The 24172-nt window shown below is 40.1% G+C and overlaps 1 protein-coding gene across 2 annotated transcripts in view; it reads right to left on the minus strand.

Annotated features, from left to right (window-relative positions):
* Positions 1 to 23530, minus strand: part of VCL (vinculin) — a 63747-nt gene extending 40217 nt beyond the window's left edge. Inside the window, exons 1-2 of one of the 2 annotated variants that reach the window (XM_075155347.1) lie at positions 23062 to 23530; positions 506 to 576 (exon numbers count right to left, since the gene is read on the minus strand). In XM_075155347.1, the coding sequence (XP_075011448.1) occupies positions 506 to 576; positions 23062 to 23229 (239 nt within the window). In that variant the 5' untranslated portion in view covers positions 23230 to 23530. The remainder of the gene's footprint in view (positions 1 to 505; positions 577 to 23061) is intronic. The other variant, XM_075155346.1, reaches the window with a different exon arrangement.
* Between the last annotated feature and the right edge of the window lie 642 nt (positions 23531 to 24172).

The raw sequence follows: 24172 nt of genomic DNA on the forward strand, positions 1-24172 counted from the left end.
AGTTGCTCAGTTGGCAGTAAGAAGCTTGGCAATTCCACAACAAGAAGTGATATATGATTTTTAAGACTTAAGGCAGCAGAAAGAGAAAGTCAGTTATACTTGACACTGACCCACGAATTAAGAGTGTCAGTCATTCCTCTTCAAATGTCTTAGATTTCCAGGCGATTAGATCATGCATCAGCTGCCTATACTGACAAATTCACGCTTTTCCACCAACCAAATTAATAGAAAATATTTGAGAACACCATGTTATCTCTGACACTGTTCGGCAAAACTACAACAGCACACAAGTAAGGAAGAAATACCCTAGATATGTACCCGTATATATAGAGTGTAACAGGAAAAGTCACTGTTGGCAGAAAGGTCGCTCCTGACAAAGGTCAGCCTCAAGACCCCAAAGAGCTATTCAAACATAAGAGTATTTTCTAATCTGTACAGCAGAAATGAGTTACAACAATCTATCTATTGTACCTACAATAGAAGATTTACAATAAAATGAGTTTACTTGATAAATGCTGGTGGCATATCCCTTTTCAAGATCTGGTCTTCTGTTGTCTGCACAGTTTCTTTTCCAACCTGCGGGAGAAAGAAGTCATACTTAAGATACAGAATTTCACTGTAAAGCCTAGATGAAAACAAATAGCAAAATAGCAACAAAAAAAATTATTTGTAATAATGATAATTCCTTTCACTGGGTTTGCTGTTGCTGTGTCTGTTTTTGAGACCACTATATATTGTGGTTAGTCTAATGCTTTAGAAATCATACGTTGTTTCCTGCCAACATCTCTACTAAATTAACCGGGGGGGGGGGGAGGGGGCACTTTTCCCTCCTCCCACTCTCCACAGAAACAATACTATTTGTTTGCTACACTTAGTTGTAAAAACTTAATCACTGTGAATTCTGTAGCCTTCCCTCCCTCCTAATCCCCACAAATCAGAAATCAAGTTCAAAGTTAAAAAAAATTACCCCCATTTTGCTATTCAACCTAGTCTATTAGAAAAATGTAGTTAATTACTGAGAACACACCCCACAGCCACATTCACACCATCCTTTAGGCAAAAATAATTATGCAGAAGCTAATAAAGAAAGAGATAGAGTAAGATCTGGAGTTTTCCATACACTAGCTCTTGTGTTATACAATAGAAGTCTTTATAATTGGTAGCTGGCTCTCTGGACTGTGAGATCACCAACTTGACAAAATATTTCCAGCTCCTTTGTTCACTGTGTTTTCCAGCTGAATAAGCTATTCAGAAAGGCATCACAAAGCAGAAGGTCTTTAACCCAGACACTAGTTTGTGTTAAGAGCTGCCAGGTCTGCTCAAGCTAGACAAGATAGCCCTGACAATCTCCCATCAGCTAGTGTTTAAAGATTTGCTGGTTTTTGACAGAAGTTGTAGTGTGCCAGTATGCACAGCACTTGCCAATTCTAATGCTGTACAGCCTTCCAGAAGCACCATTTCCTTGCAAATTTATGCTGCTTGCCAAAAAACTGTGTCTCCCTAGTCTGGTCCTTTTCAGAGGGGCTTTATAGAAGTACATTGGCCCTATTACTTTATTTGGTTAAAACACAGAGTCAGCCTAGCCTACATTTAATTTTTTTTTTTTTTTAATTTATTAGTACTACACTTAGAAGTATTCACATAGATATTTTAAGTAATGAAGGGGAGAGGAGGTTAAAGGTCTTCAATTTTATGATAGTTACGATAGGTTTCTGTCTCTTATGGTTATTGTAGGCTCACTAACAGCTGTGCTCCATTGTAGTGCACAGCACTGCAGTCTTGCTTTGACTCCTAAATTTCACATAATGCCTCAGGAGCAGAATTATAAATGTATCTCATGCCCCATTTCTTGGGACAGGGTTACATGACCCACGAGAGAATATGCCTGCTTTGTTCTGATTATTTGCATTGCACTCACGAAACACAGTTTTTATATTTCCCACATGTTTGTATGCACACATGCATGATAAGATGACACAGAAAAGGGTTAATTTGCATAAACTGTGGATTACACATTGTTCAGACAGAAGGCTGTCACCAGGTGAAAATGAAGAGTAATACTTTATTTCCAGAGAACCACTGGAGGAAATCCCATTGCCTTCAAGATTTATTTCTCTTGCAGTTGTACCAATCTGCATATAGTTCAGTTTATTTAAAAAAAAAAAAATTCTGAGGATATACAGTTTTTAAAGAACGCATGAAAAATAAAGCTTACAACAGGGGGGCAGCTTCAATTTGAAGGTCATTCTAACAATCATTATTGCTATTTTATATTGAACAGCCAGTCAGGAGCAACCAAGAAACAATTTCTGCTCAAGTTACAACACACTTGATGCAAGTTACTTCTAGTTCTATTAGACCATACAAAAAGCATTTCTTCATTCAGTCTGGAAAGCATAAGTTTCTTCTATAAGGGGATATATCTAAGTTCACTACTCAAAGAAGCATTATCAACTAATTATAGATGGATATATACACTTTATATATTTATACATACATATGGACATTCTTTGCTATGCCTAGCTAGGATCTTTCATCTTCAAAAGAAAGTAACATATAGGATATGAGTCAATTCCCATTTTCATTTTTTGTGGGGAGTTTTAAACCTCAAAACTTTCCTGAAACAGACACAGTCTTTGTCCTAAACTCCAAAACCAGATCATTTCTCTTCCAAGTCCATCATAAAGCAGAAATACTCATTCCTCCAATATCCTCAGTACTATACAGAACACAGACAGGACACAAGATTTCAGGCAGTTCCCATGAGGCCTCTATTAAAAAGACCCCCCCCCTTTCTAGAAGAAAGGACTTTTTACCATATTTTAAGCACCAATACAGCACATATTCACTGAATCTGTTTAAACATAAAATCTTGTTGCTCAAAGGAAAGCATTTCATATTTCCATAGCTATTAATTAACCTTTCCAGAAGTTGCTCTTTGCATTTGTAGCAAAGGTATAGAGATGGAATGTCAAGAACAAATGTACTCTGCGTACTATTTAACAGGCAAAGTCTCAAAACATGAAGCCACATTCATGACTAGAAATACACAACCCCAGAGGAGTTTTGTGGGTTTTCCTTTTTACCTTTGTGGTTAGGGGGATTTTTTGTTTTGTTTCTTACTTTTTGTTTTAATAAGATCCTGTTTCTTCAGACTGAATTTTACATGGGCTCAGCAATTTTGGACACACTGCAGTGTAACACAAGGTAGAGATTCACTCAACTCTACCTTCTCCATACTCCAATGCCAAGGGAATGAAGATTTTTTTTTTCCCCCCTTAAGATGTAATATCTACACATTCCCTATTTCAGACAGAAGGCTTGTCAAGCTTCATGCTAATACAGAACAGTTACCTGAGAAACCTGTATTTTATTTATATCCAACAGCATACATGTGGAAAAAACAGGATTCGTACCTCCTAAGATAATTTTTCCCTAACTAACTGGGAAGCAACAGCCTCCATGGAATAGAAGCTTCTGCTTTTAAGTAATACTGAAGTGGCCATTACTCATGGTTCCAAAGAAACTGCACTTGTTAACACAGTAAAGAGACCATAACTTCTTGAACACTGTACCTGCCCAGAGCAGCAGAGAGGAAGTTTTGCTCTCAAGCAAAACTTACCAAGACAGTTTCATAGTTACAACTTTTACCCACCCATATTCATTTCAATACTCTTGGGAGATTAGAGGCAAACCAGTTGAATTGAGATAAAGAATGAGCCACTTCTCTGCTTGCTCCCTGCTACTTAACAACAGTGAACATGAGGATGACAAGTCTAGAAATTTAAAGGAAATGGGACACGCACAAGTCAGAGGGCATATATGGCCACTGAGAAGCCGTCTAGGAATGCAGCTAGAAGAACCAGGAGGAGATTGAGATTTCCTGCTGCTTTTGGCTTTTAACCTTGCTTGTAGGTGTCATGCACTCTTATCTGCCACTAATTAGGAGATGATCAGTATGTTTTAAGCTTCTTGCTGGGGAGTATTTTCTCCATGGAAAAGCAAGAAGAAAAATTTCTGATTAGGTTGAGGTTTTTCCTTATAACCAGTTCTGCAGCTTTTTGTCATGTCTGCTTGTACGGCAGGAAAGACAAGACATGAGCACCCCACAAGGTTCCTTTCCCCATCTTCTTAGCCTGCTGGATAGAGCAAAGAACAGCTATTTAGTGAGAAGGGGAAATAGTTTCAGCTTCTGTAATTCTCTAAGAGTTTGTTTAAACAAAGACACCACAAACACCCAGTAGCATCTAGTTCTCTTTTAGAAGTTTGAAAGTACAAACTGCATGTATCATATAGATTAAAACACACAAATATTTAAAATGAGAGTCTGAAGTCTATTGTTTGGAGGTGGTTTGGGGGGGGAGGGGGTTTGTTTTGGGTTTTGGTTTTTTTTTTTTCTTTTTAAACCAAGATTCTTCTCAATGCCTATATTGACAATACCAATTTGACAATTTGCCAAATGCTGGAAGTGAAATTTTCCTTGCAGCTTATCAGAAATTTGTTGTACATCAGTGCAGTTCCATGAAGTTCTCTGCAACTTCCTTCTCGATTTCTTTAGCTGCCCTGAAAAAACTTAAGTATTTGCTATAAGTCTACAATGACAGCAGTTTCTACATTGCATATCCATGTTTAGAATCCAGCTCAAAACAGAGTTGCCAGTCCTTTTCCCCGACCCTGCATTTTAAGAAAGTAAAACTAGTCTAGATTTCAAGACTATGAACAATCCATCAAGCAGAGCTAGAAGCAAGCCAAAGTTACACCACATTTATGCCTACTCCTTGCTGGCATAGATGATGTACATTTCAGTCCAGACTAAAAAAATACACCATAGGCAGAAAGAATTAAATCTTCATGAAAGTATTTTGAATTCATGTGACAGACGGAGGAGGTCTTACTCACACATGACAATATAACAAAAATGATGAGTGAAATTAATGGTATCCAGTTTTGTATCCTATACCTTTCACGGAGTTCGTCCCTCCCCACAAGGCTTATCCTAGCCTAGAAAGCAGGTCCTTTATCTCAAACTGAGTTCAGAGACAGTGTGTCTCAGTGAGTTCAAAAGTGGCAAGGGCTCAGTAACTACTTCACAGTTGTTCAGTTTTCCCTTTGTGAAACCAGTCATTGGAGCCAAATTACAAGGAAAGCTTTTGGGAAGGAGCAGCAACAGAAAAGCGAACTGGGCTGTTTACCTTCATTGTTGTCAGTCACACTATTTTGATTGCAACCCATGTTCTGTTTTTATTTACAGTATCAAGCAGATCCAGTTGTTGGTATTTCAAGCTATTTCGCTCAGCTCTTTCTTAGAAATACAGTGTTGGAGTGAATGTTGTTTTACCATGCCCTGACTTTTAACTACCATAATCCATGTGGTAAATGTTAGCAAAACAGAATTGCATATATCCTGGCAGAGCAGCAAAGAATAAAATTTTGCCAGATGCAAGTCAAACAGCTTTGGGGTGCATCATGAAATTTCTTGGTCACACCTAAACTTCACAAGTCACTCAAAAATCATCATCAGATGACATAAACAGCTTCCAGTAAAGATAGAACTTTCTACAGACTACAGAAGAGACAAGCAACGTTGAAGTGTTTTTAGAAAAGTCTAAGAGAACAGGCTTACAGGTTACTCCTCACAATGTAATCCTTCTCATCCAATAAGACTGAAAAGAGTCAGTTATAATAATGCAACTTTTTTTTTAAAAAACACAAAACTATCTTTTTCCTTCAAAGGCTCTCTTGGAAGCATTTAACAAAGCAAGCCTCCAATTTCTTCATTCTACTCTCATCTTGCTTTGAATTATAATTGGGATTGGTATGTCACGCGCAATTAGTGACTTTAACACTATTTAAGAAGCTTTAAGTCTTTCTACTTATCTGTAGGGGAATAGGCTAATGCAATCACAGACTGAAAAATAAGTCCAAAGAAATATGCAGCTGAATTCTCTTCCTGCTTCTAGTTTACACCAAACAATGCACATATACTACCAATGACATCAGTCGACAGGACCACTTTTCCTTCAAGCCAGGCATGAACCTAAAGAGACTGCTGAATCAGAGCCTATCTACTTTGCCTTTTAGTGAATATGGAAGCTGTATACTGGCTCCTGGTTTTCTCATGATTACCCTGGAGACTGCATTCCAGGCATAGCAAGGTACAATTTCAAAGTCATCTGGCAATAAGTCAAGTAAATTAGAACACTCCAGCCATCTGGTCCCTAATAGCAGCAAACTGACCTACCTGTCTACACTCACGATTAAGACAAATTCAATTGGCTTGAGGCTAAGGAAATCCTGCTGTCCAAGTAAAATACATAACTATGAAACAAGAACCATATGGAAACCAGCAAGTGACATTATTTGGGTACGAAAAGACTTCTATTCATGCTGGTATTGTCTACTAACTCTGTTACCAGTACAGAGCTGAGGCTTGGATGGGTTAGCTAATTACAGGATGCACAACTTAACATAAAGGAAATAAAAGCACATACTTGATTATATGATACTTTTTACAGAACTCTTGTAATTTGGAAATCAGTTCTTTTGTCAAGAGAAGAGTTTCTTCTTCTAAACCAGTACTTCTGAGTTAAAACTACTTTAAGACAGTATAACTCCAATCAAATAACATAAGTCAGCTCTGACCTTTGAACATATACAAAACTCACCTGGAAAAATAAGATACAGCAATTGTCCTCTACAAATGAGATTCACAGCTGCAACTAGCTACTTTCACCTTACATGGAAATCTAAGGAAAGTGCCTCATACCAAACAGCATGTAGTTTCCAAACGCTCTTCCAGTTCATTTCCATGTACCCAGACCAGTGAATCACCACTAAGTTTTAGAGCACCTCTTAACATAAATGCTGCTGCAGATGTATACGCAGATTAGTACTGTACTAAAAGATATCACATGTGATATCAGAGCTAAATTCTCTCCTTATTGAGATGCTTGTCTGAAAAGCAAGCAACCACCAAACACCATGATGCTGCTGGTAGGTTTGCATCATCTTTGACAATCTGCTAATATCTCATGTTGGAGAGAATTTTGGTTGATGAGGATCCCAGCACTGCCCTCCCCACCCCACAGTAATTGAGATGCATCCTGTTCCCCCAGCCTTCAAGTGTTAAGTAGAAGTATCTAGAAACTTTACTTAAGATTAAGTCTTTTTGGCTCTGTTAGTAACAGAGTAATAAAAAGCCTCATCATAGCAAGTTCATAGATCATATCAAGTGGAAGAAAGATTTCTTCCCAGATACAGCAGAGTGGCCTATGCGAATTTGTGTTTCCAATATAGATAAATGCTGTACTGCACAGTCTCTAAACCAGCCCAAGCTATAGCTTCACATAAGTAGTAACAGACTTTCCCCCCGGGCTGTTTTTTCCTTCATCAGAATGACAAACTAAGTTGGAGGTGGTCTCTGTAACAATATTATTAAATTGGTATTTCACTTATCCATGTGTTGGCACAGAAAATATTCAAGGAGCGAAAAAAGAAGACAAATTAATGTATTCTCTGTTACTTCTTGAATAAGTTTCAGACGCAGAGCAGTAGAGAAGTTTCTTCCTCTCAAGTTTCTAAGATGTCTGACTAAATCAGGTGCAAGGCAGATGTCCACTATAAATGCCTTAATTTCACTTTGATATTTAGATAATTACAATTATCTGTTGTTACTTTTTATAACCCATTTTACTTTTTTTAAAAACACTGCTAATTTGACAGGTATTGTTAGCTATATGAGGCATTTTAATGTACCACAACTGAAAATGTAGTTTGGCTACCAGACACCAAATTTTAGGATCTTCTATTTGTTATATACAAACTTGTACTGACTTCTGAATACCAGACTGTTCAACACTGATTTTCCCTCTTCCACAGAAAGGTCAGCACTGCTTCCCTCATGAGCTCCCTCCTTGAGCATCAGTGGTTCCAGAGCAACAAAATTTTTTTCGAAGTTCAAGACAGTAACAGGTGAAGCAGGAAGACAAAATTGATAAGCATGATAAAGAAAAAAGCAGTTTTGAACACCTCTGATAGCAGGGGGAGGAGGAATACCAATCAGCATTGATTTTAAGACACAACAAATCAGAATAAACACTCACCTGATAGGCACAATGCATTTTTCAGTAGATAGATAAAGAATACTCACTACCCCACTATTTGCATGACACTGCTTTTCAACATGTTCTAAATGTAACTATTTTGCCAAAGCCATGTCATGAGACCACCCTTCATTCTAAGCAATTCTGAAATTCTTATGACAATTCCCCCCACCTCTTCCCATGACGCTTTTCCAAGTTACTGAACTTGTTCTCATCTCCCTGTCATAAGCGCTGCAGCCCCATCAAGCAATTATCTATTTCCATTACCTTGACGGGTTACAAAAACTAGAACAGGTTTAGTGCTAAACAATGTACTGAGGCAGAGAAGGAATACATAAGAGATGGTACCTTAATCTATTTATTTAAGTCAATCTGCAAATGCAGGAACTAGACAGAGTTCTGTCCCTCATTGACTTTGTTTAATCCTAGTGTTTCCCTCAAGGGAAACATACTCATCTAAAATCAGCTTTATTGATAAAGTAACATTTTTCACTGAGTTTTTAATATTATATTAATAATATCTTCATGTGTTCACTAATACATGGTCGAAGCAACAGAAACTTGCAGCAGTCACCTTTTGGCATAAGCCCTCCCACAGTAAATGTTTCTTCACCAGCACGATATGTACTAACATGGTATTTCATAGTGATTATCCACCTTCTGTAACATATTGGACAATTTGTCTTTCATAAGAGTCTCATTTTACTTGACTAACAGTTAATTCAAGTGTACAATAAGTTAATGGTGTAAATCATTGCTCATATGTTAAAGGTGATGTTTTAATTAGCTACAACAATATCCAGTTACATTAAATAGAATAAGGACTAGAAATGGTGGGGTGTTTTCCAAGGGACGGTGCTCATTTATAGTACCATTTAAAACTTAAGTGTGTCAGAAACTTGATATTATGTGATTATTTTCCAGCTTGATTTTGCCTTCAATGCTCGTGACCACTTATACCAGCTCTGCAAGGAATTCAGCATGTAGAAGATGACCCACTTATGTGCAGAGTCATCACAAAGAATTTCCAAACTATTACAAAGCAGCCACTCAGCAGAAATAACTGATAGAGGATATTAAAAAAAAAAAATCAAACAAAGAAATGTCTAATCTGGCATTAGTTCTGAGTTAGATGAAAACTTACTCTGCTGTTAAAATTAGTTTTTAATAAAACTTAAATTTACTATGTGGTCAAGTAACAAACTACTTTTTACATCCAAAAAAAGCTTTAAAACCAACTACTTACAACAGCATTTGCTACTTATTTCTTGACTTACACTGAAAATTATTCTTTGAAGAGATTAAGTGGTAAAGGCTAATAGACTATGGCATAGCAGCAGATGTTACCAATGTAGTCAGAATCTTCTACTATGGGATGACATAACCAGTAAGAGTGGTATAATCTCATTCCTAGATGTCAGTGGTTCCTTTGAGAAATTAGGTCTGTAGAATGAATTAAGTGATAAAAATTCGCACTCAGAACAATTACTGTCTTCCATGCCACCTTGAGTAGAATCTACTCTTAGCCACTTTTACAGTCTACATTCAGGCATTAAAACCTATTTCTACCCAAAACAATGCTGGAGCCAGCCTGCTTCTACAACAGTGCTTTGGACTAACATTAATATACATTACATTCTACTTCTCTATGTTCACCCAATTAAAGCATTATGAAAGCACTACTCTTACTCTTGCAGTCCCTACTGGAAAGCTTAGTTCACATAATATTGAAACCTGTGGGACTTGTCTTTGGACCAATGGATTTGTTTGGCCCTTTTCCTGTAGACAGTAGCAGCTGAACATGCTTGATTGGACAGACAGACATTCTCAGTGTAGCTCTGTAACATGAAGCTACTATTATTCTCAATTGAAACAAAGGGGGAAGGCAGGTAGTATAAGCAAGCAACTTGAAGGTTACAATCCAGTACATACAAATATCTAGGCTAAAACTGCTTATTTTGTTAAGTTCCCATGATTGGCAAAGCTGGCCAAAGTCTGGCTTCACTTCTTGCATACAAAAGGAATAATCCTAGTCACTGTTAGTTCAAAGTTGTACAGAAGTAAAGCTTCTATGAACTTGTCTTAAAAATTAATCCTTAAATTTGACACTGAGTCATGAAGAGACATCAGAAAGTTCAACTTCTTTCAACCAGAATTTTTTTTCACTGGAATTTGTTAGCATTTTAGAGCTCCATTGTGCCAGGCACTGTACAAATACATAATATTATCCAGTCCACATATAACAGCAGACCATTGCTGTGTCACATTAGAAGAAAGCTGAAAAAATCAACTCCACATTAGAATAAGGATGTTAAAGTGCCACCAACACTTGACAGTATATAATTGCTACTGCTTTGAGAAGTTATAGGTACCATTTCTAACTGTTTAAATACTTTTAGAAGTTTGATAGAAATTAATAAAAAATCCTTTAAATCTGTGTAAGATAAACACATTTAGAGATGTAGTTCCTTTACCTGCTACAAGAGTGTGGCTGAAAAAAGAAACACACATATTGCTGCAAATTTGACTAAAAGCATCTCCTGTAATAGGAAGCTACACTTGTTCCCAAGAACATTTTGTCCTATTTGAGGAAGTCGCTCCAAATTTAAAAGCAATGGAACAGAAGAGAACCACTCTTCTGAGGAATCATTATACTACATGAAACAGAAATACAAGTTTTTGGGCCAGCTAACAAACAAACTGGAAAACCTGTCTGAAGAAAGGAATTACATTCAATTGTGAAAGCAGAATTTAGATCCATCAAGTTTACAAACGCCCTCACAGCTTACTTCCTCCATTGCCACACAGTAACAAGGTTAATTATCAGCATCACCAAAATATTTAAAACTAATAAGCCATGTGCAGGAAAGCTCTTTGCAAGAAAAAAGTGCAAGACAGCTATGTAAAAATCTGCCACAACAAAGGCTAAGCAACAACTCTTGGTAGCAGTTAGCAACTGATTCAGGATCATAAAGTCTCTTCAGTATTTCACTATCCTGAGTAATTGGAGAACAGGTCAGAGATTCCAACTGCCTTCCCCCCCACCCCCCTCCAATTGCCAGAGCAAAACTGTTATGCCAGACATTAGCTTGCAATTGAGAGATAAAACACTTTATATTCTACAGCTGTGAACTACGATTATCACTGATGTCAAGCTGGGAAGATTTAAAAAAAAATCAGATTAACAGAAAAATACATCCCTTCCTGCTGCATGAGGGGTGGCATGGGCTCAGTTGGTCTGACAGCTCAAGTGCCAGTGGAGTCTAGTCAGAGAGCTAAGGAATGCAGGTTTTCTCCAGCACTAACTTAAGTAAAAGAAATGCTATGCTATTACCTTTTTTTTTCCCCAGAGAAAGACTGAAGTCAAGCTGAAACCCAACTAAAATTTACTGAGGTTCCCACTCCCCACCCTTTGATTTTTTGAGAAAAAGGGAATTTTTTATAAGCATGACAAAGAATCAAGCAGCACTTCTTCAGTTGCTACAGTTAAGTCAGTTGTTTGGCAGTTACTAGCCCTTCACAACCCAATTTTTTTGTCATTCTATCAGGGCAAGCTAAATAAAAAGTGACCTTTTTGCTACCACTCTGGAGTTTGAGATAAACTCCATTTGTTTACCACTTATTCAGCACAACTATTTTGCTGTAAAATCTGCAAAGACAGCAAGGCTTGTCAAAGTGATTTGTAGTGTAGTCCAACAAACACTAGTCAATTCACTAACTTACTCTTACCTAAAACCTCATAAAAGTTGTGCAGCAATTTAAGAAAGTGTTTTTACACTTGAGAATAAATTTTCTTTCAAGTATTGAGTGTTTTTGTGACTTTTCTGTAACCAAATCAGCTTTTGAAGACTTAGCTGAAGGATATTTAGACACATGTATACACATTCAGAGGCTGAAATGGGAAACATCTTTTGAGATCAATCTTGAGCAGAGTTACAAAAAAAGTAAGATTTTAAAAGCAGATAGATACACCAAAGAAAGTAACCTTCCCAGTAATTTCTGACTGGGTGCTTGAAGCAGCATTTTTTATAGTGATAACCCTTAAGATAAACATTCAGTACATCACACACTTCAGTATTAAAAACATCCCCTAAGCAAGTTTAGATGACTACATGGATATATGTTAGCAACTGACAAGGTTTCCATAGAGTTTAAATAGGAAGGTTGAACATGCCAGCTTGCATACAGCTAAATCTTTCCACTAATTGTTCCATTCAGTTATGTACTACTATATCCCATTTTGAGATTAACAGTTTAACCATTCATTGCTTATGCACAAATAGATACTTTACTCATAAATGAGAAGTCAATTTTTCAAAACCTAACTGACTTTGTGGTCACCAGGAACCAAATCCACCCAAAAACTCTTGCAACTTACAAGTTATCTGGCTGGCACATGTACTGACTATCAGTCTGATTGAAGTCTGTTTCTGCTCCTTTGGAGGACGTATTTGTGTAGGCAAGCAAAACAAGGCCTGCATAAGAAAAGGAAGTTTTATTAATGCTTCCCTCCTCAAAAACAGTTGCAATATGCAGCCTCTTCCAAACTCAGGAAAAGGTTTAAAGACAGCAGAGGAAGCAACTCAGCTGGAATAACTGAAGTTCCAGATGACAGCTTTTAATAGTTTCCCTGCTTGACAGGAGGAATCTTCAGAGCCTTCTGCAGCTGAAGAGCTGATACCCAGAAAATGGCTGAAAGACTAGAATGGGCAAGCAAGTTGATATGGACTTTCCTGGTTCAACCTTTAATAAGCTTCCCATTTTGATGCACCTGCTCCTTACATTATGTAGCAACTATTTGATAAGAATTTTAAAAAAACGAAAGACGAAAGAGAACAGTCATTACTGTTTGCCATCACACAATGACTTAGCCAAGGTGACACTTGTGACTTATCCAGTACAGGCCAGAATGCTCCTCATCAACTCAGAAAAAACCACCATCTCTCATACTGCTACTTTGGCACTTCCGTGACAATACTTGTTAAAGAAATTAATTTCTGTAGCTATTTTCTTGTGCATTCTTCAGCATTTAAGGAGGGACAGGCTTGTCCCTGTAGTTCATGCAAAGACTCAGCTACTAAAATGCAGTTCAAGTTTAATACCATTATACATTACTATTCCCACAAACAGAAGATAGACATTGAAAAGAACACGTAGTCTGGTACTGCCATCAGTGTGTCCATTAAAAAGAAAAGACAAAAAGCAATCTTTTCTATCACCTACTTTAAAAAGATGCATTGCTGGATAAACACAAGAATATCAAATACTCCTGAATATCATTATGAACTGCAAATGTATTTAGATTTACATTCATTACAGAACGAGGCTTTTGGTCTTTGCCTACTGCTAACCTGAACTGAGACTGCCTTGAAACAAGCTCTACCTTTCAGGACAGTTAAAGAATTTAGACAATTTTGGAATTACCATACAAGGTTTACCATATCCTAACCAAGTGACTGAAAACTGTCACAACTCCAGCTTGTAGAGCAATGAGACCAGAACAGTTGCAGCATACCCAGACATTTTAAACTGCATACACAAAGATATCCAAGCATAAGGCTTGTAAAACTAGCCAAAGCAGTACTTTTTCCTAAGTTCTGTTTTTAGTCATTTCATTTATGCACCATATTTACCTGACGACAAAGATCAAGCATGACAGCTGCTCAATTCAAACCTTCTTAGGCCATCACAGAAAGTCAGTTTAATATGAAAATTGCTTACCTCCACTGCAGTGAGAAATACTGTACTTTTCCTATCACACACTGTGAGCTCAAAATACCATCTTTCATTAGTAGATAGATACAGATTGAGAAGCCAAAGAGAGAAGGCACTCTGCAGTTAGAAACAAGGAAGAACTGGTTGGGAATGCAAAGGTCAGGTGCAACCCTAGCTGCAGCGGCCATGAGATGATGGAATTCAGGATCCTGAAAGGAAGAAACAAGAAAATCAGACCCCAGGCTTCAGGAGAACAGGCTTTGGCCTCTTCAGCGACCTGCTTGGAGAAATCCCATAGGATACAATCTTAAAAAGCAGAGAGGTTCTGGAGAGTTGGTTGATTTTCAAGTATCACCTCACTCAGGATGGTTCACCCTGATGAGCAGGATGTCAAGCAAAGGTGGCAGGAGGCCTGCATGGATGAACAGAACGCTCCTAACAAAGCTGACATGAAAAGTAGGCACACAAGAGGTAGATGCATGCATGGGTGACTCAGGATGAATACAGAGACACTACCTGAACATGCAGGGACGGGGTCCATCCCAAAGCCTATCTAGAGTTGATTCTGGTGAGGGACATAAAGGACAACAAAAAAATGCTTGTTTAAGTACAGCCGCAGCAAAATGAAGACTAGGTAAAACGTGAGCCCACTGCTGAATAGGTGGGGGGCCTGGTAACAACACAGAAAAGGCTGAGGTACTCAATACCTTCTTTACTGCAATCTTTCCTGAGAAGATCTGCCTTCGGCAATCCCAGGTCCCTGAGATGCACTGAAAGTTTGGCACAAGGAAAACTTATCCTCAGTGAAAGAAGATCAGGTTACATTCGCTGTTCTGTGGGTGTAACCATTGATGGAAAATGCAATGCAGTTTTATTACAAAAGGTCTCTTCATAAGGATTCTAAGCCAACAGCAACAAGACACACAAGTTTTTTTACAGGAATGGCTTGTTTCTGTTCTCTACTTTTCACCGGAAAACCCTGACTTGAATCATCATACCCTACCCTACCCACGCAGTCAGGGTACTGGGAAACTGTTCCAATACATGTTCTCTCAGTGAGAGAGTTATCAAGATCATGATTACTTAAAAATCAATACGAGCTGACAGTTTCAGTAATCATGGAGAGCCTTTGGGAGTTGAGACTTTTTTTCTTCTTTCCCTTTTCATCAGCCAGTATTGTTATCCATTGATCATTATTCATAATGTAAAAATTATTCTGAAGCATTAGACCATTATTTACTTCAGAAAAAGAGATTTGTTCCAAAGCGAGTTGTTCAGTACATTTTCACAGAAAACTTTGGTTCTAGTCTCAGGATGGGGGCAAGTACAAGTCATACCTCAGCAGACTTGAATTATTAGGCAAAGTAAACAAAGGATAGGTTTGCCCTCTATACTGATTCTCTATCCAGTTTTTCATATTCTTACAAATGCACTAGGGCTTGAAATTACTGCAGGGACAAACTAGACCTACTTCTAAATATTATGCACATAGAGTTCCCCCCCCCTCCCCAATTCAGTTTTGAGCTGCTAGACTCATGTTTTAAGGAGATACAAATATTTCACCAATAAGTAACTGAAAAGAAGATCCAGTCTTTATTTTATCATTTCATCTCTCCATGCAGCAAGTCATCCTGTATCCACAAAGTGTCTTCTGAAATGCAGATAGTTGCAATAACCACTCATCTGTGGTGCATTTCCATGCATCAACACAAGTTGTTACTTTAGACTCCAATTACAGGACATCATTCACGGTTAATTCTCTCTTGCCTGATATCATTAAAATTAAGGAATATATACAATTAAACATGACAATTAATTTAGTGGATGCACTTGTAACAGTTATATAGTTATAAAGAAGATACTTTACTGTTCAAATTAAATAACAACAATGCTCCTTAGTAAGAGCTCCTATTGCTGTGTGTAAAGATAAATGCCAGGAGGGTTATCATTTTGCAGGAATTAAGAACCATGGCTGCAGAGGCAAGTTCTGTATCAAGAATTGCTTCTCAGCATTGAGCAAGTGATAGAATAGAATTTGTGTAAAGGAAAAAAACATTATATTGCAGTGTTCCTTAAGGTCTAGTTTGCCAGACCAGCTTGCTTTTCAGAGTGAGAAATGGCAGCAGAAGATTGTTATTACTAACAGTAGACACTTTGTCTTCATATTTCAGGTGAAAAAAATACAAAGCCAGTAAGAGTCAGAAACAAGAGCTTAGGAACAACACATACAAGCTGTACAACAGAGAACTAGGGATAAAAAGCTAGTCTTAGCTATATATGAAGCCACTACCAAAATTAAGCAGTACTCACTAGGACTGGCCTATTCTCTCCTTTGGAAAAGTAATTGGCAAAAAAGTGTAATTTGGCTTTTATTTAAGAATTCTAGCAGATTTGGAACAAGAAACATACCCTAGCATTTGCAACAACCACTTAATGACTTCAGGCATCATTTCCAGTAAGTAGCATTAACACCACGTTTGCTAACACATCTTTAAAACTACTGCTTGGTTCCACATCCCCCCCCCCCAGGTCCTCTCAAAGACTTGCTTCATCAATCCAAATTTCAACTATATTGGGAAGGGGAAGACACCTATAAATTACCCTACTTACGTTCTGAAGCTACAAATTTCCAAGTGTACAACATACTGAACCATGTTTTATTTGGTTCATTGTTTTATTAAACTCTATAAAAGCAATTCCATGTCCACAGTCCAATACCACTATGTGAAAAAAAATAATCTTCTTGTTTCAAAGCACAAAGCAAAACTACGTGACACTCTAAAGCTACAAGAAGTCAGGAACAAGAATAAATTGGTGAACATTGGCCCTTAATATGGATTTAACAACTCCTCCCTCACTGGTGTAATTCACTTATGCAGCAGAAAGCATATGTTAAGTTTTCCAGAGCAGCAGTGGTATACACCATATTGTTGGCATATGGAATTTTTCAGTCCAACTGCCACTTTAAAGTTATCCATTCCACAATAATATTCTCAGTTTTTATGCCCAAAAAGCAAGCTGCATGTAATTACTAATGGAGGCATTCACCATCTCTATGCACATTTAAAGGAATAGAGAACAAAAGATTCCTTTTAAAGCTGATGGACGAGACTGTTATAAATTAAGTCTCCAAACATAATAACATAACAAAGAGATTATTCCATTCAAATCGGAAGCTGATTTATCACTTATGTAAAGATAATTCCTAACAGATAAAAGCAAGAAAGAAGTTTATTATGTGCTTTTGTTACTACAAAGTTGCTTTCTGTCCGATTAATCATTAATCACTCTTCTCCCTGTCCTTCCCATGCACTCACCCTAATGGGTTTTATCCACTTTCTCAGAGCATATGGCCACGGTTTCCACAATACAGTAAATTATCCCTAAAGAAATTGCAGGTACATTGAAGCAGAATGTTCTATTTCAAAAAAGAAGGAATTTTTTATTATTTAAAAAACACTCACTCTCCTAACACTAATCACAAGTTTCTGCTACACATAGACAAGACCTAGAAACCTATAATGAAAAGACTTACTCTCTCATGAGATCATCAGGGCTTTTCTAGCACTCTCATTCACTTGTCACTAAGTTTTAGAGTTCTGTAGAGTTCAGATGAACTGCTGTAACAACCCATTTCTTTCAGCTTAAAGATATTCCAATACAATAAACCGGAGATGAGGTGGCGCAGATCTATACATATCCCATGACAAGTTACAAAATTCAGAAAGTTACTACAACCCCTTGAGAGACATCTTTTGTGCTGTGCAGAAAATTCTGCAAGGAAAAAGGTTACCTTTTTCCTTTCTTCTCCATCCTTTTTCAAGATACATAAACATAAATATTGCAAGCTAATTTTTTTTTCCTCAAACAAGAGAAACACTAAGCTGTCCTCAACAGCTCACTCCTCTCTTGTGTACCCTGAGATACAGGCAAGTCAGCTATGCCAGAAGAAAACTTAGGGATGGGGAAGCTGTTTTACCATCCACTCTCCAGTCAGGCCATTTCTCCTTGTTCTAAGTGTTTAGCCATATATTTGACTTTTGCCACTGTAATCATGACAAGGATTTCAAGGTAGGCTGCATTTTTCACAAATTCATTTATACAGGTAGTTTCCAAACTTGTGGTTTGCAGGTGTTGGTAGGCAATTCACAGCCTGTCCAGGGAAAATGCACAGCTCTTTCTGCATGGCCCTGCAACCCCAGGCAACTTCCCACTTGACAGAGGCCCATGGATATGCACCCAGAACATGTCAGGTGATTACCACTTCTTCATCCACTAGGATGAGATAGGACAGCTGCTGCAGCTACACTAAATGCTACTCTTCCACAGTTAAGTTTTTTTTGTTTGGTTTGTTTTAAACTTTATGTCACTGCCTAACTACCAGTATAGAGTTTCATCTGTTTTGAGAGTAACCTGTGCAGTTTTAGTTGTGCCTAGGTGGGGTGGGCTTCAGCTGGTGGTAGTTTAAAGAGACTGACTTTACAACTTTAGGAAGTGACATTCTGATATGACTGACTGACTGATCCAGTGCTATAGAGTGGTGTTCTCATCAAGTACAATCCCCAGTTAAGCTTAATCTTACTCTAGACTGCATTTATTTACTTTTAAAAATAGTGCTTGGCCCTGCTGTACTTAAAGGAAACACCTGATAAACCATGACTACGAGACAGGATATTTATAAGCTAAGAGACCCTTACGATGATTACACTGACCTGCTAGTTGTGGTTAGTGACTGAAAGATGTCAGTATAGATTCATAAGCCTCCAAATCTCAGTAGGTAAATAAAGTTCTATCACAGCATCCACCAAGAATACATTCTTAAGAAATGTGATCGTTAACAATTTAATAGGGAGTAAAGCAATTTTTCCCCATAAAAAAAAAATGTAATAGAGATTAGATACATGTAGACACTTATGAAACATATAGATTCAAATACAAAAGGACAGCACTTATAGCATGGAGGACGGAAAGGCAGAAGCTACATCATACCTAGACAAGTGATGGCCTTTCAGAGCAGATCTCTGTTCTGAAAGTTCTCAGCCACTTCATTTGTGACCATAAATGTCTTAAATTTTTCATTATGAGCATTTCACATCAGTGTCACTTTCCTCAGATGGCTCAAGCTCAGTCAAAACTAGGGACTGAATAACAGGGTAATGGTCAGGCATTTGGTCTCAGGTAAAGCAGGTCAGATCTTTCAGAGCATTGGCCTGGTTCAACAACCCAGCCTCTGAAAAGCCAACATCTCCTTGAGTTGCTGATCCTGCTCCAGTATTTAAATTATGTGTACTTCTTAAGTCCCTTATCAGGTTCCGTTCTATTACCTTAATACTCATGCACAGAATTACTTCCCTACCTGTCAGACTCAGCAGCTTCACCCACGGTACTGTTGGTATTTGGCAGAACGTGGTTCTGAAGCAGTTCTGTGCTAAACAGTAGAGAGAAGTGACAAGAGTGGGCTATGCCTGTACTGACAGAAAGCCAGAATCCATACAAGGCAGTAAGTGAAGTGAATGGAGTTTAAAACATAAGAGTAGAATCTGCTTTCTCTGTTTGGCAGTAATATAACATTACTCTGAACATAAATGCTTGTAAACTCACTACTGGAAAGTAGAGATTTTTCTCCTCCATGAAATGAAGATATTTTATATAATGTGTGTGATAGGTTTAAGTTTTCTGCATCATCATTAGTCATCTTTGATAGAAATCCCTCTTTTTAAAAAAATAGGCTAAAAGTTTGATGAATGTTTTATTCAAAAAAATTAGAAAACCACCATGTGGTTCATTTCCTCCCAGTGAGGTTTGACCAGCTGGAATTCAGAATTTCATTTCACTGCCCACTAAACTAATAGTGTATTTAGCAAGCTCCAAATTATTCCCTGCTTATTGCACTTGACTATTTCCCCCCCTCCCAATTCTGTTGTCTTACAGTGTTAAATCTTTAGCTACAAGAAATACCAAACTAAACCCCAACCCTCCCATAAGAAGCACACATCCACTCCAAATATCAGCCAACAAAAATATCAAGACCTTCAGTTAAAGAAGGACTGATTTAGTACATTATTAATCTTGTGATATCAGTCTGAAGCCTCTCCCTCAAATTATTGGCTCCAGTCAAAGGTTATTTTTGTGCAAAAAAGCTTCTGCCGCTTACCTCTACATGGAAAATGTTTGCATGGGCAACATGTTCTTTATTTCACAGTTAAGAAATTTCATCAAATTCCTCCAAAACAATTTGAGTATTGTTCTGCAAAAGCTATCCCCTAACAGAATATTCAAGACACAGTGGAATCAAACTGTCACATATTGGGAACTAATACAGAAATATAGAATACCAAGTCTTTGGTATTTACCATGGGAAAGAGACTAAATTGTAAAGATTTAGTTATTTCATTAGCTTCAACAATGACTTGGACTATCTCTTACCTAGGATTACTTTACTAGGTTCTGACAAGGAAGCATCCCTATAGTAGGTCATCTTGGGTATGCAAACCTTACATTACAAAACCCATAAAACTTAAGGTGGCTTCAGGCAAACCTTAAAATACAGCACATCCATTTCTGACAGAACATACAGAAATGCATGCCGAATGGCAAACTGAAGGAAAAGTTCTCATATAAAGGTCTGTAGTCAAGTTGTATCTTGGAGAAGGACTCCCTTTTAACTCATCTAATAGTCTTAATTTAAGACACTCATACCTATCAACCTCCGTTCCATCTTGCATATCGCGTATTGTGTTAACTCCATCTCAGGAATGTCAACAAATTATACTTTAAGTTACTGCACGTGGCTCCTTTCTCATAGCCATTTTCTCATTTCCTAGCCCATTTCCCCACACAGCACATCTCCTAGGCCTTGCACAAGAATGGGTCTCAGCACTTCAAACACTGCTATCAGCAGTTACTTCCAGATGCAATAGTTCCATGAATTAAATATTGCATCTTCCAAACTGTGGAGTCCTTACTATAGGCTGGGGAGCCAGAGAATGGTGCTGCTGTGTGTGACAAGTTATCACTTAAACTTCTCTGCTGGTCAGTACTTACCATCACGTACACTTTGTGATACTCATGCTACACGAAGAACCCTGAGCAGACAGCAAGCTACACAAAGAGCTAGCAGCTACATTACTGTCATGGTTCTACTGACATTTTCATCTTTGCTGTCACCTGTGAAGCCACCAGAAGGCTCTCAATTAGAAAACCTGTCTGCACAAATATTCCTGCTCCTGTGAAATTACAACTTCACAAATCACCTTTACACTTCAGAATTATGCTCCAGACAGAAACGGAATTTTTATTCTGTATTTTTCCTAATGTAGTCAAAGCTGTATTCTACCAGATCAGGGCATCTTCCCTCTAAATACCACCTCAGATTACACCACTTTATTTGCTCTTTGTGAATTAACACAGAAAAATTCAGTCTTTCCTTTTATCTACCTAGCAGGCAAGAAAAGAAAACCAGAGGCTTCCAAAACAGTCCAAAATGAAAGAGCAGCTGGCATTAGCAAGCTGCAGAAAGAAACTAATTCTGTTTCTGCATTTCTCTAATAAATGCTACTTTATCAGATCAGGTTCCTTTTGAGAGAAGGGGGGGCGGGGAATAGTCACACAACCCAACGATACAGGCTAAGCTCAGAGAGGCAAAGCATTATTCTAAAGTCTTCCTTTCAAGGAAAAGTATTTCATACTCAGGCTTCACACCCTTACAGTCAATATACATCATTGCTGCAGACCAATTGTTCTTCATAAAAGCAAGAATTTCAGCTAAAGTCAGGAAGAAGCACAAGTATCCAGACAGCACATCCTGTGAAATTCATGGAGTCATGGGGACCAAGAGTTATAGTTACACTGTAGTAAACTGCAAAACCTCGAAGTGGCAAGTTATTCTAGCAGTAGCAAGTACTACAGGCCGAAGTCTGATAAACACATCATGTACGTTAGTCATCTTGACAGCTTCTTATACCCACAAACCTCATGATTTCAGTGCATGATTAATACATCACTGAACAGTGACACAATATTTTATCTGTATGTAGCTATTTCATTTTAAGGCAAAGTTTGCTGGCAAGGGATATCGCTTGCCACAAATCACTTAAGAATTTTATAGGATTCAAAGTGAGCAAGTAACATCTGATGTTCAAAAATTATCTCAGAGTATTTGTAAATGAACTTAACAGAAGTGCAAGGCAAGTATTACCAGGTAATTCTTAATGAAATAGAGGAGTATGCAATATTGCAGTGCTTTCTATATCAAACAAGACATTTCTGCCTTGCAACAGTTTGCTATACTTTTGATGCAGTTGGTTATAAAAGTACTAATACAACTAAAACATTTCAAACGTATTAGTCATTTGCACTTATCAGACTGAAATGTCCATACTGCAAATACTCAGATGTTAAAGAGACATGCTATGTATAGCTGCTTTCAAGAAGTCGAGAGATTCAAGCCGATTTTCAGCCACCTTTAGCTTCCCACAAGCAAACAGTAACTCACACTCGAGGCTATGTAACAAAGAGAACAAACTACAACTCCAAACTTTGCCTAGAAACCACCGGCTGCCCCTCCTCGACTCCGGCGCTGATAACGAACCGCCAGCCTTCACCAATATAAAAATCACCATCAAACGCCTGGGAGTTTTAGGGGGTTTTTTTTAGGGTAGGATCACACAGTGCATACACTTAAAATAGGAGTTTCCAAGACAGCAAGAAACCAGAGAGCGTATCGGAGACATCTGTGAGACGTTTCAGGGAGCGCTCTGCGCGGAGCGGATAGGAGGGTACAAACAGCAACAATTACAGCGCCTGACTGCACTGTAACGCGATGTCGTCCCTCGGCTGGGGAAAAGGCAGACTTCTTCAGCCACAGGGACGGTGAACAGCCCGCTGTTCCGCACCACTCACTGCCCCGCAGCACGGCTCGCCGAGCTCCTTCGCCGGCCGGGGCGGGAACAGCCGAAGGCGGCTTCCAGACAGGAGCCGCACAGGTCCAGAAAGCCTCCCAGCTTAACCCCTTCCCGGCCCCTGCCTCGACCGCCGCTACCGGCGGCACCGCCGGGGAAGCCGGTCCGTTACGGGGCGCCGGTCGGGAGACCAACGGCCGGCGCGGGGGGGGACCCCGCGCACCTGTGCGCGACAGGCCGGGGCGGGCGGGCTCTGCGGTCGCGGGACCCCGAAGTTGACCGCGGCGGCCAAAGTTGCTCCCGTCGGGCGGGGCGGAGGAGGCGGCCCGGCCGCCGCTACTCACCCGCACCAGGTTGCTGACAGCGGCCTGCACGGCCGACACGGGGGCGGTGAGGTCCGGAATGGCCTTGCCGTCCACCTCCCCCTCCTCGTGCATGATGACCAGGTGGGAGATCTGCTGGGCCACCGGCTCCAGGATGCTCTCGATGGTGCGCGTGTGGAAGACGGGCATGGCGGCGGCGGGGCGGGGGGCCGGGGCCCGAAGTCCGCACAAACTCCTGGCAAACTCTGTCCCGGCGGGCTGGCGCCCCACGGAGAAAACCGCGGCCTCCGCGCAAGGAGAAAAATGAGGAAGGAGAGGGAAACAAACCACCACTCGGACCTCCCCTCGCCCCTCAGCGGATTGCAGCAGCCCGGAAAAGCGGCTCCCGGTTCAGGCTCGCGGAGGCGGGACTCGAACTCGCTGCCCTCCCGACTCCCCCTGGCAGTGCCCACCCCGCACTGGCACCGCTCCTCAGCCAGGCGGCGGCTTTTCAACCACCACAACCTACCTCTCCCACGGCTCCCCGCCCCCTCGGCCACCCTCGCCCAATGCCCGAGCCGGGACAGCCGCTCCCAGTGGCGCAATGCCGCGTCCATCAACATTCCAAAGCCTCCCTCCTCCTCCTCCGCCCCCCCGCCTTTCCCGCACCACCCGCCTTCCCAACCAAGCTTGGTTGCGCGGGCGCTGGTTTCCCAGCGTTGGGATGACGTCAGACATTCTGGTGTCCATATAAGGAGACGATTAAAGCCGGGGTGCCGGCACAGTGGCCGGGGGCGCGGGGGACGAGGGGGGCGGCGGGATTCCTGCGTCCCGCCCCTCCCACGCCCCGCCGGCGGTAGAACTTCGGTCTGTTGGGCTGAGGCGAGCTGGTCCGGCGGGGTGCGTGCGGCTGGGGGACCACTGGGAAGGGTGGCCGAGGGGAGGTGGCGCCCCTCGCCCGCTCCCGCCGTCCTCAGCGTCGTTTCTAGAGGCTGCCCGGGGGGAGGCTGCCGCCCTCATGCACTCTGCGCACGGGCGGGCGCTCTCCCCACGGCCCTCTCCGCGGAGAGCCCGCAGCCGCCCTGGCCCGCCCCGGGCGCGGTCCCAACCGCTTCCGCCCCCGCTGAGGAGAAGTGGCGGGAGGCAGCGGAGG

Source organism: Calonectris borealis, chromosome 7 (genome assembly GCF_964195595.1).
Source record: "Calonectris borealis chromosome 7, bCalBor7.hap1.2, whole genome shotgun sequence".
Classification (NCBI taxonomy): Eukaryota; Metazoa; Chordata; class Aves; order Procellariiformes; family Procellariidae; genus Calonectris; species Calonectris borealis.